General features: G+C 41.4%; 1 protein-coding gene across 1 annotated transcript in view; it reads left to right on the forward strand.

Annotated features, from left to right (window-relative positions):
• Window positions 1-1,204: 1,204 nt before the first annotated feature.
• The window catches only part of MAD1L1 (MAD1 mitotic arrest deficient-like 1 (yeast)), a 361,734-nt gene continuing 350,811 nt past the window's right edge, over window positions 1,205-12,127 (forward strand). The window contains exons 1-8 of the mRNA XM_008948855.1: window positions 1,205-1,354; window positions 2,565-2,705; window positions 4,438-4,617; window positions 5,475-5,599; window positions 6,276-6,357; window positions 7,232-7,362; window positions 8,660-8,774; window positions 9,188-9,249. Of these exons, the coding sequence (XP_008947103.1) occupies window positions 1,205-1,354; window positions 2,565-2,705; window positions 4,438-4,617; window positions 5,475-5,599; window positions 6,276-6,357; window positions 7,232-7,362; window positions 8,660-8,774; window positions 9,188-9,249 (986 nt within the window). The remainder of the gene's footprint in view (window positions 1,355-2,564; window positions 2,706-4,437; window positions 4,618-5,474; window positions 5,600-6,275; window positions 6,358-7,231; window positions 7,363-8,659; window positions 8,775-9,187; window positions 9,250-12,127) is intronic.

Consider the following 12,127-nt stretch of genomic DNA (forward strand, 5'->3'; position numbering starts at 1 on the left):
TGCGGGGAGCTGCCCCGCGCCCACCGCGGCCGCTCCCGGGGGCCCCCCGGTTGTCTGCAGCGGGCACGTACCTGTCCTGCGGGCTTCAGCGCTCCTCTCGCTTCCCGCAGAGGTTTGCTGGCGCACGGTGACCTGCTGGCTGCGGTCTCTCGGATTTATTGGTGTGTGGTGCTGAGGGACTTATTTCGAATAAAGGTTTTCATTTGGGTTTGGCTGACCTGTTGCCTGTGTGCTGCTGTTACGTCTCCTGTTCGTGATGATAGAAACCCAGAGACTAACTCCTGTGTTACCCTGAGAGCGTGAGCTGAATGTTCACCTCACATTCGGGTCTCTGGTATGAGCCTGTCTGAATGTTGGGGTTGACTTTCCTGCTCCTGAACCTTCTGTGGGCTGAGGCTTTGTGGGGCTTGCAGTCACCAGAGGGACTCACGTGAGGCTTCCTGAAGCCTGGGAAACCTTGCAGGCTTTTCTGAGCTCCAGGCTTCATTTGTTTTGGCCTTTTGGTTTTACCTTTCCCAATCTGAGGCGAGAACTGCAAAAAACTTATACATAAACTAGGAAATGATTTTCCTTACAGAAGCCATCAGTGAGCTTGGGAAGCCTCAATGCTGGAGGTTGGGTTCCAAAGTGCTTTTTGGAAAATAGTTTGTGTAGAAGGTTGAGTTTGCTGCTAATACGGAATTAATTCCATCCCCCCACACCATCAACCTCAAATATTTAGAGGAAGAGTAATGAGTTCTGTTTATTAGTGTTATGTGCTGTAGATCTATTTGCTCTACAATACTAACTTGTATCCCAGAATCTATCTTGGCTCTCCAGGAAAGGAGAATTAGCTGTTTGTAGAAGTTAATGCAGCTTTTATTTGTACGCTTATGGGCTTAGGTTCAGGGGAGAATGTGTTTAAATAAAACCAACCAGTCCTGGTGGAAAGCTCAGGGAAGAACAGCCTGTCTTGCATTAGTTTGTCATGTCAGAGACCTACAGCTTCAGCCTTGGCTGGGTAGTGCTTCTGGTTCAGGCTGATGCCAGCAGTACTCTGTGGGTCCCAGCAGTGACTTGCAGGCTGGGTTTTGTACCCTGTTAATTGGGAGACATCAGATTTAATGTTTCCTTAGGGCAGTCGTGTATCTCCCCAGTAAAGCAGACAGTGTACTGTAGGTTTTCTGAATGTTTTGCTGATTGCTTTCTGTGTATTTCCAGAGCCATGGAGGACATGGAAAATAATACCACTGTATTCTCCACCCTGAGATCCCTCAACAACTTTATTTCCCAGCGTATGGAGGGGATGTCTGGGCTGGCTGCGCCGGGATCATCTCAAAGCTCCTTACAGATTCAGTACCAGCAGAGGATGCAGGTGAGGTGTCCTCAGCTTGGTGATGCCTGCAGTGTCACTTCAGAGTGGTTGTAGACTCCTTTTGATTCCAGGAATTGGGATTGATTTCATTAAGATCTGACTGTTCTTTCTAAAATTGATATTCATGCAAGCTCAATAATGGAAACTTGCTTTTGGTCAACATTCTAGAATCTTTAATTTTTTTTAAAGTGTCAGACATATGTATTTCTGTTCTGTGAAAAATTTAAGAAAGGTCCTTTGAATTTCCTCCCTGCCTGTTATATCCGTAGAACAGCTCAGGAAATTAAATTGTAAGTTGTTTTCATATTGCTGAACAAAGGAGCTTTGTATTTATTAATATTTTTCTAGTAAGTCATTTGTTACATTTTTTCACAACCTTCCTTAAAGTTTCTCTGCCTGGACACATGCAGGAGACTTGCCTTGTGCTGTGGCTTTGATATGCTGATGAGTTGTGCTCCTGTTTGTATCCATGTGGGTTTTTTTTGACTTTTTCCTGTAAGCTGCCTTATGCCCATAAAGAATGGAGTAAGTTGACACCTTGGATCTTGTTTATCGGGCTGGAATAAAGATTCTGTATCTTCATATAATTTCACTAAGTATGAAATAAGCTTTGCATTTGGAACATTGACAAAAATTTATGCATTTTTGTCTGTGGTACATCTCTGGGAGCAGAGATGGTTTGAGGAGGCTCTTTCTGGTTAGAATCTTCATTAGCCATATACTGAATGGATGTTGCTTAGACTCTACTAGTGCTGTCTGTGCTGTAAGGTGGCTTGAAAAGGAAGCATGATGTAGCAGCAGGTAGTTGAAAAATGTTCTTTTGCTTGGCAGTTAAATTTCCTGGGGAGCACAATCTCTACTCATGGTTAGCTGCTATTGCGTTTATGAGCCTTGAGGAGTGTTAGTGTTTCACCTCTTCTTAGAGAGTAAAGTACACGTTGGAAGAGATTGAATGACAAAATCTGAATGAAGAAATTGAAATTTGCTTCTTTACAACTGACGTTGCTCTAGTATGAGTTTCTGAGCATGTTGGTGAGTGCTCAGTTTCCCCATCTGCAGCTGGTGTGAGAAGATGGGTACCACAAACGTGGTGGTTACTGTGCAGTGTGTAAAGTGGCCCATGGTGGGTGGGCCAGGGCTGGGAGGTAGTGCTGTTCCTGCAGTGCTGTTGATGGTGTCTGATGTCCCTTTTCACACATGAACTGGCCAGTTGGAAGAACAAGCTGGGCAGATCCACTCCAAATCCCAGCTCCTGCAGGTGGAACGAGAGAAGATGCAGATGGAGCTCAGCCACAAGCGCGCTCGCATTGAGCTGGAGAAGGCGGCGAATACCAACGCCAGGAACTACGAGGTGAGCGCGACGCTGGCGGCTGGCTCGGTGACGTAGGCCCCAGTCAGGACATACACAGTGCTTCTGTGCTGGTGTGCTGGTTTGGGTCAGGGCTGTGCTCTTGACTTCCTGTATGCCCTGCTTTAGTTTGCAGTGGTGTGTCTCAGAATGCTTACAGTCAAATTTTGGATGAAATCAACCAAAAGATACATTCCAGGAGCAAGCCTAGTGTTCTCCAGCTGCTGATGGACACTGTCTGTAGAGCAAGACTTACAGTGAATGTGTAGCAAATGCTCCTGGGATGCATTTTTTACTGTAGATGTGGTGGTGGTGTGGGTGTCAGGCTCCCAGCACAAGCTGCTTTGCTCCACAGATGCCCTCGCAGTGCGTTGCACTCACTGGTGCACACGGGAGTGTGAGCGTCAGAGCCTCCTTTGGTTGGCACACTGATGGTCTGATGGCTTGATTCTGTTAGTTTAGCACTGGAGTTGTCATGCGGAGCAAGAACAAAAGGGATTTGTTCTTTGTGTCTCCCAGAAGTGTTTATCTCCCAGATGAATTTAACCTTCAGCTGGCACAGTTGCAGGAGTTTGGTTTGTGTGACTGTAGTTGACTGGAGCGGCAGCAGCGCCAGCGTGGGTGTCACACGAGGGAGCTTGCACTGTTGGAACAGGGAGCCTCACCTGGGGGCTAACAGCTCCTGTTGGTCTCTGGTTTTATGCTCGTAATTGCTTAGCTACTCTACTAAAATAAGTACTAGATCTGTGGGTTTTTTTGCATAGTAAAGGTCTTATATGCAGCTGAAATAACTAAAAAATAATAAGCATGTTTTTTTGTATTTGACAAGGGGGCTAGGTGGCAGATTTATTGTGTAGCCATGAAGTAGTGAGTCAGTGACTAAGTTCCTAGTTCCTCTGAAGTCAGGTGATGTAGGATTAAGCCACGAGGAGTTCAAATTGGAATGTAGCTGAGGCAGTCACAGAAACCCCTGAAATATTGGTACAAAAAAAGAGAGCAGCACTAATCCAGCAGTGTGGTAATTACCCTGCTCAGATTCTGTTTTTTTGAGTCATGTGGATAAAGGTTTTTAGGAACCTCACTTTACTTTGCATAATCCTTGCTTACTATGTAAATCCGTGTCTTGATTTGCTTTGATTAGCAAAGCAATTTACTAAGCTTCTTTTTCAATAAGTTTTAATCAATTTGTGGTAGGAAGAAACTGAAATGATGTATGAAAAGTTGTCAGAGTGCATAAAAATATTTATTGTATTCATTGGTATTACTATGCTTCTAAACCCTGTTTCTTTTCTATTAAAAAGCCTCATACAATCCCCAGAAGTTGCAGAGGGAACTTTGTCTTCTTAACCCAGCTGTTGAGAGCTGAGTTTCAGAAAGTCAGTTTGCTGTGCATGGGTCACCTTAAAATTGGAGCATCAAATATTCTCATCCTTGATCTGCTGGAGAGTGTGCAGTGGAGTCTATGGAGCCAAGTCTGTATTCTCATAGTCTAAGAGATTTGGAAGACTTTGTCTCTTGATTTTCTAGCTCTGTTGCCCTGGGTAGTTCCCTGATGTTGAGATGCTGCTGGTGAGATTTTTGCTCTTGCAAGCGCAAAGGTTAAAGCTGTGGTCTGAGTAACGTTGTTTCATGATTCTGCTTTGGTCACCACAGTAATGAGGAGAAGCAAAACTGACTTCACCTTTGTGCTACTCTCTTCTTAGATCTCTCTGCTTTTTTTGTTTCCCTTTGCAAGCGAGAGGCTGACCGGAACCAGGAGCTGCTCACACGCATAAAGCAGTATCAGGAAAGGGAAACAGAAGCTGAAAATAAACTGAAAGAACAAATGGAGATGAACAAATCCTATAAGAAGAGCATGGAGACAATGAGTAAGAAGCTGCAAGAGAAGGAGAGCAAATTAGCTGAAGCTAATGAAGTAAGAACAGAATAATTATTTTAATTCTTTCATAGCTTTGGGTGACTTTGCAGTTCTTGTGAATTGAAGATACCTAGGTGGAAATGTATCCATGTGATAAAGCAGTGAACATGTTTAACAAGCCAGTTATCAGTGACTGGAAACTGGGAGACAGTATTGGCATGTGAGAGAAACTGAGCCCACGTACGAAGTGTGTGCAGCAGTTCTGTTTTTGTGCTCCTTTTATTTCCATATCCATCAGTATCAAGATGAGAAGCCTACGTGTGTCTGTTCAATACACGTGTAATGTTTGGAGATTTTTCTTTGTCTGCTAAGGGTAGCTGAGCAATGGCTATTTGAAAGAAACCTGTGAGGTTTTCTGTAGAGCTAAGATATAAAACAAAATTTTAAAAACCACCAGCCTCTACTTTTAAGGAAAACATAATGCTTCTGGGCTCTGTTTGAGGCAAACCCAGACATTTTCAGTTTTAAATCCCAGCCAAAATATATCTGGAGTGGTTGTGGGATAATTTTTTACTTTAATATATATATATATACTTATGTTTTATCAGCATCTGGCTTTGAAGCTTGATGTATTTCATGCCAGTTTGGGGTCACCCACTTAATAGGTAATGGAAATTGGATGACAGATGAAAGTGACTAAATTATTTTCTCTTGCCTTTGTTTTTGAGGTGAGTTTCCAGGTCTGAAGTTTTACAAGAGTGTGGGATTGTTTCTAGATTCAGTGTTTGTATTTTTTTTTCAGTGTCTGTGTTCTATTTTTGTTCTTTTTGGCTGTAATTTCTGTCTGTCACCCGTGTCCATCTTAGAGAGTCATAGCCTCTGTGTCTGTTCTTTCTTTCTTTCTGTTAATTCAGACAATCACTATATTAAAAGGCAAAATATCAGAGCTGCAATGGAATATAATGAATCAAGAGATGCAGATGACAACCCAAGAATCTCAGAAGCAGGAACTGATGGAACAGCTGGATGTTCAAAATAAGTAAGCAGGGGCTGAATGACTGTAGGGAGAAAAGGCAAACAACTTCAGTCTTCTGCAGCTATCGTCACTCAGAAAACTTTCAGCAGTGTTTGATTTCCACTCTTCAAAGGGGCTCTTTGATCTGGATGTGCAGGTTATAACCGTTGTTTGAAACTAGCTCTGAGGTGCAGTTTAATTGTACCTTGAGGGGAAAAAAAAGCATACCAAAACTTGAGCTTAAAATCTCAGTGATATCTCTTGTTCATGGTAGAGAGTTAACAGAAGGCATGTGGGTGGGAAAGACTAATCTGAACTTCATAGACTGAACAGGACAAAAATATCAAGCCTTAGATCATAGCTGAAGTGTGGTTGAAAGATCTGAGTGTCATTTTCTTTGCTTGCTAAGTTCAACTCTTCAATTTCAAAGGTGTTGTTTATTTACTGTGTCTGTTTGTTGGCTTCAGAGTTAAGGTGGTTTGATTCTTGGATATTTCTCAATAATCATCTTTTTATCAAAATGTGTTTTTTTTTTTTTTTCTAAATTAGAGGGCAATGGTATGAATGTGAACCTGTAAGAGACCATCATATACCTTGTTAGTGCTGGTTGAAAATGTTAGTCAGAGGTGCTTCTGCAAGGAGGTTGTTTCTGATATGTGATTCCTGAGGTCTAAATGTCCCTTGTCTCTACATCTGATAGAAAATGGCAAGAGGCTAGTCAGCAAATCCAGACGTTGCAGGCAAGCCAATCCCTACTGGCAGAATATGAACAGAAGGTTAAGGTAAGAAACTTTGTGGCCTATATAAAGCTTTAGTTTTTAATTCCTTCCATGGAAGAACAGACGAGTGTTTTTTTAAAAAAATGACTATTGCAGAAATAAAAGCTTACTTTGTCATGTAAGAATCTGATCTGGTGGCCAGCAAGAGCTGGAGTTGACTGCATTCAGTTGGCTGGACCAGGCTACCTACATTTAGCTGTAACAGGACACTCTTCACCTTTGTTGTATCAATCGGTTGGAAAAAAAATAATCCAGTGTGCTTTAGCTCTAGAAAGGTGATTTATTTCCTGACACTGCACTCTGGAGGAATGCTCTGCCTGATCTTGTGCCACAGCACAAGAGTGCTCTGCAGAAGTTTGCTTCTAGAGTAACCTTTTTGCAAATACTGGAGGATGAACTGAGCAGCTACAGTTACTTTTCTGCTTCCCAGAAGATCCTTCCTCGGGAGTTGGGTGTAGCTTTTTTAGGAGGTGCAATTAAATGCAAAACTTTCAAAACTATTCTGACTTAAATATGTTCTTTCAAATTCACACGTAGGTTGGTGGGAGTGTCTTTTTTGCTTGTCTCATCTTCCTGCAAGGTGTAGTTGTGGAGAGTTGCCTTGGTTTGAGCAGGTGCTAGTAGTGGCATTCATTGCCTATGCTTGCTGTGAAGTAAAGCTGCACTCAGCCAGCCTCAGCGCCAGTTCTGTGATTCCAAGAAGAGACTTCCTCAGCTGAAAGGAAAGGATGGATTCGACCAGATCAGCTACTGAGCTCCCTTCCCACTTCGGTCAAGTTTTTGGTCAAGATTTGAGTTTAAAAAGTACAATGGAGAAGTAGCTCTTAGGAGTTCCATGTTAATCATTGCTGTCCTCTTGTCATCCCATGTTTTCCAGGATCTGGAACAGAAGTTCTCCCAGCAGGAACACGATGCTGTAATTGTCAAGAACATGAAGGCAGAACTGGCCCGTTTCCCAAAAATGGAGCGGGAATTGCGCCAGCTTAGGGAGGAAAATGCCTACTTCAGGTGAGAGGAGGGCTCAGGTGTTGAGAGGCTTATCCCATGTTCTCCTGTGTCTGCTGTGATTGCACTATATGCACTTTTAGGTCCCTCTATTTGACTTCTCTATGGGAAGGAGGAAACTTCCTTTTAGAAGGAAGTTTAAATATTTTATATAAATATTTTGTATGGATTGAGCGGTATTGTGATGGTTACTAGATGAAATGATTTGACAAGATCTGGGTAGTCTTCCTAAGCACAGTGAGAGCCTTGCAGAATGTGTATTGATATATTGATTGTTCTGGGTGGTAATATCTGTTTATTAGAACAAAATTCAGTGTTTAAAGATAGTGATGAACTCTGTACAGCTTTGAGAAAGAAATACCTGTAGCGAGAAGAGACAGCTGAATATTTCTTTAACTGTTTTTGCTTAGTTATTGTTACCACTAGTTTAAAGGCCTGTTACTCCAGCAAAATGTTCTGAAAGCCTTTTGTTTAAATTTCAAAAGCATTCTAATATAGCCCTGGGTAGAGTAGATTTTCTGGGTTTCTGAAGTGGCAACTGATTTGAAAAAATTAAGTTTGTACATACTGTGAAATAACTTGCCTTAAAGGTGTTTTGGTGGTTTTTTTTTTGAGTAAACTGGTTTGCCATCTTTTGGTGCATCTTAAAAAAACAAACAAACAAACAACACAACAAAACCACCAAAAAACCCCTAAATTGCATGAGTGATCTTGATAGCTTGTCTTATTCTAAAATTAAGTAATTTCCCTTGGCTTTGCTCTTGTTGTTTCATTAGTATTTTATATTGCTTATCTTGAATCCTTTTCTCATGCTTGTTTTTTGTGCACAGAAACATGATATCAACATATTAAAGGTATTTTTTCTTAGAACTAGTTTTATGTCAGCCTTGCACACCTCTACTAAAGTAAAACCAAGCAGTTTTGATGCTTGCTCAGTCATCACAGAAAGCTTAAAAGCCCGAGTGTGTGCTGCTTGCTGTGTTCCAAGCCTGCCTTCAGCATGACTGAAGATCAGAGCTGGGAATCTTTTACCACCCTTCCTGCTGCTTTGCCAATCAGTAAAGCAGATACAAGACTCCAGGTTGTTTGGACGTAATTAGGATAGCACTTGGAGTAGAAGAAAATCAGTTCAATAAATCTGTGGATTTTTTGTAGCAGTGGCTTTGCAGGGAAGGTTATTGAAGTGAGTCAGTTGAGTGTCATAATGTCTGTTCAATGTCATATGGTGCCCTTGTAATTCTGTGTGTTCTGGGAAGTTTGTGAGAGTGAATTGAGTTGTGTGTCCCTCTTTTCACCACAGGGAAATGAAAGAAAACAACGGATTGCTCAAAGAGGAGGTAGAAGGTCTCCAAAGAAAACTGGAACGCTATGAGAAAGTCCAAGCACAGCTAGTGACTGTTGAATTGGAAAATGAGGTGAGGAGCTGGGGGCATTTGGTGGATGAGCAGAATAAGGAGTGCCTGTCCTGTATTTTTAGACTCTTACTGTATTGTGTCAGTTGAGATATACCTGTTTTAATTAATGGGTTTGAACCAGGCTTTCTCAAACTTAAATGTCAGCATGAGGGAAGCTATGGCAATGAAGGTGAAAAAGGCAAAAGGATATCTGCTGTTTACATGGGTTCTGTGTGTACAGAGCTGTGGTGAAAGGGAAAACATTGTGAGGGATGGAGAATGACAAACCAGGAGTGCTAGAGAGGAAGCTAATGAAATCCATAGGAGGAAAAGGAAGGACACTGACTTTCAATGGAGGATTGTGAGAAAAATGTGTGGAAAAGCTGTTAGAACATTTTCTGTGTTTCTAACTCTTCTTTTCATCTCTCCTTCAGAAACTTCTGGGTAAACTAAAAAGCTGGGAGAAGCTGGACCAGACCACTGGCTTGAATATCAGGTATGTACTCAGCTCTGGAGGGAGGTAAACCTTTAAAACCACTTTCCCCTTAATCATCTGATTTCTGAAATGTGTTGATCATACTTTCTTGCTATCTAGCTTTTGTGTAGGAACTCTTCCAGTACTTTTTATTAGATATGAGAAGAATGGTAAGATTCACAAAGTGTCTTTGGGAACAAACAAATGCTTTTCACCAAATCAGCTGGACCAACAACTCTGAGTGTGAAGTTCGATTTTGAGTCCTTTGAACTTCTTGCATATAGCCACATTCATGTTTAGTTAGAGATTCTGTCGCATAATAAGTGAACTCTTAAGAATTTTTAGGATCTGTCTAGGGAAGCGAATGTAAGTGAATTGTGACAAATTGTTGTAAATATGATTTATTTGAAATCTGGGTATCAAAATAAGCTGTCAGAGCTTGTTGTTGTGACTTTTATTTCATAAAGCAGCTGAAGAGCAGTTGTTAATATCGTTGTGTCATACGAGAAATGGAATAAACTCGGTGTCTTATAAAAGGGGAGAAACCCCCCTTGTCCCTCCCCAGCAGTGTTTTGCAAGCCCAGCTAGTCTCTATGTACTGTTACTCAATTTTCTGACATCTGAAGCATTGAATCAGATTTTTTTTTTAAGGTCTCTGGTATGTATGTGGTGAAAAGAGGGGCTGGAAATGGTGCATATTCGGATCGTTTTCTTCCACTGCAGAAGGTTTTCTGTGTAGCTGCATTGCTTTTGTGTATCTTGTTTCAGCACTGCTGTATTTTCTCTAAATATTTACATTCTTGTTACACGAGAAGGACAGATGCTTGTCTGTAAATAGCTGTATTGATATGAGCATTGCAGAATAGATCACCTTTCATATTGGATCAGGGCCTGAGCTGCAGCCTGAACCACAGAACTTATTTTTACTGATTGTTTCTTTATTCCATTCATGACATGCAGACACAGCTCTGGTTTTGACTATGTGCTGCTGGGACTGGCTGGGGGTAGGGCTGCTTGGGTATGCACGTGTGGTGTGGGCACATTACTGCTTCAGGTGAAAGATCCATATCTTCACCTTGGGAAAGCCCCCTTAATTTTTTTCGGTGTTTTCTCTTTAATGAGGATTATGAACCTTTTTCTAGAGGCATGTTAGTAGGTAGCATGCTTGAGATTATCTGCTGGGGATACATGTCTAGATGAAGTCAGAATGGTGCTAAATCTCCTGTGGCAAGGAATGGGGCAGAAACAGTATGAATCCTTCTCACAAAACCTGCTCTATCAGAGAGTGGAGTAAAAGCTTCTTACTTACCTCAAGTTGTAAAGGTTTAATGAGGTAATTTCACACTGAGAAAGAAATGGAAGCAAGTGATTCTGCCTGTTGAAGTCTAACAACTCCTTCATTTGAAAGCAGAATATTCAGTGTGAAGTGTTAGGTTTTTGATTGGCCCATATTGTTTAGTGCTATTAATGGTGTCTTCTCATACAGCAAAGGGAATTGCTGTTCAGAGAAATCATCTTTTGCATGCCATTGTAGTAAATGGGGCTGGATGATTTCCCCTCTCCCTTTCTGTGTTGATTTGTGGTGTGTGTGTGGTTTTTTTTTTTTTTCTAGATTTCTTACAGCATGAATTATGTTAATTTTTGGTCAGGGTTATAAAGATGATGAGAGATCCTTATCCTATCTAGGTTCCTGGAGTACTCATCCTAGCTAGGTTCTTGGAATATGCTGTTGGTGAAAGTCTGAGAAGAGTTAATTGCCCATCTCATAGTAGAAGAAAATGGGAACAAGCTGGATGGTTGTCCCAAAGAGCCAGAGCATTGTGCTGTTTGCTAATAACTAGATAAGCAAGGAAACAGGGAATGCATGAAGATTTCTCCTCTTTCCTTATCATGCTTCTCAGTGCTACAGAGAATGTAAGGGAAGCGCGCACGGCACGTGGCGTTTTAGGAGAGGATGGGTTTTCATTTCCTCCAGCACTTCCACAGGGCTTGTTCTGTGTCTGCTCTTGGTGGTTTCTGCTCACTGATTGTCTGGTCCCAGCAGGCTTTTTGTCAGATTGGCTTATGATCAGACCTTCAAGTGTAATTTTATGTAGTAATACTTGGAAAGTAGGTGCAGCTTTTAGGAGCCTAGTGGTAATCCTACTGTTTTTAGTACTGGTCTCTTTTTAGTAATAATGAAAGAGCTAAGCATTTATAATGCTTCACCTTTTAGGGTGAAAACAAGTTCATTAGCAGTTTACTCAAAGGCTAATCTTATGTTTTCTAGTTTGGGATTCCCCTGGTAAGCTCCTGGGTTCTCCTTTTGCTCTCACACTATGGAAACAAAGGCAGCTTTAGCTCTCGAACATGGCTGTTGTGCAGTGTTCTTTCCAGAATTTGCCCTTGGAATCACACCTGCCTTGTACAAACATTTGGTAGCAGACTTGCAAGCTGCACAATGCCCAGATAATAAAATAATACACACCGTAGTTATGTATGATTCATGTATACAAAATCTTTTTTTGTGTTCAAGTATGTCCTTTTGATATCTTGGTCTTACTGCTTACTTTCTGATATAGTTGGCTCTGTCTTTTATCATGGATGTAATTTTGTCTCGTAGGTCTTTTTTTGTATGTTACTGTTACGCTGCCAGGGATTTTTTACATTTGTCATGTGTTGCTCTGACTTGATATTTCTGCTGTAGGATTTGGTTTCAACTGTGGAAAGGAAAAACCACTATCTTTTGGAATTCTTGCTTTGTGAGTAGAAAGCCTTATTTTTATTGGAGTTTGCTCTCTTTGAGAAGGGTGTTTATGTATCACTATTGTAGGACGTAGTTATTAGGCAAGAGTTTTGTGCTGAGAAAACAAGCTTCTTGTACTCTCTCTCTTCAGGATGCGCTGCTGTAGTTTGTATT

Source organism: Merops nubicus, unplaced genomic scaffold, assembly GCF_000691845.1.
Source record: "Merops nubicus isolate BGI_N331 unplaced genomic scaffold, ASM69184v1 scaffold16100, whole genome shotgun sequence".
In the NCBI taxonomy this organism is placed as follows: Eukaryota; Metazoa; Chordata; class Aves; order Coraciiformes; family Meropidae; genus Merops; species Merops nubicus.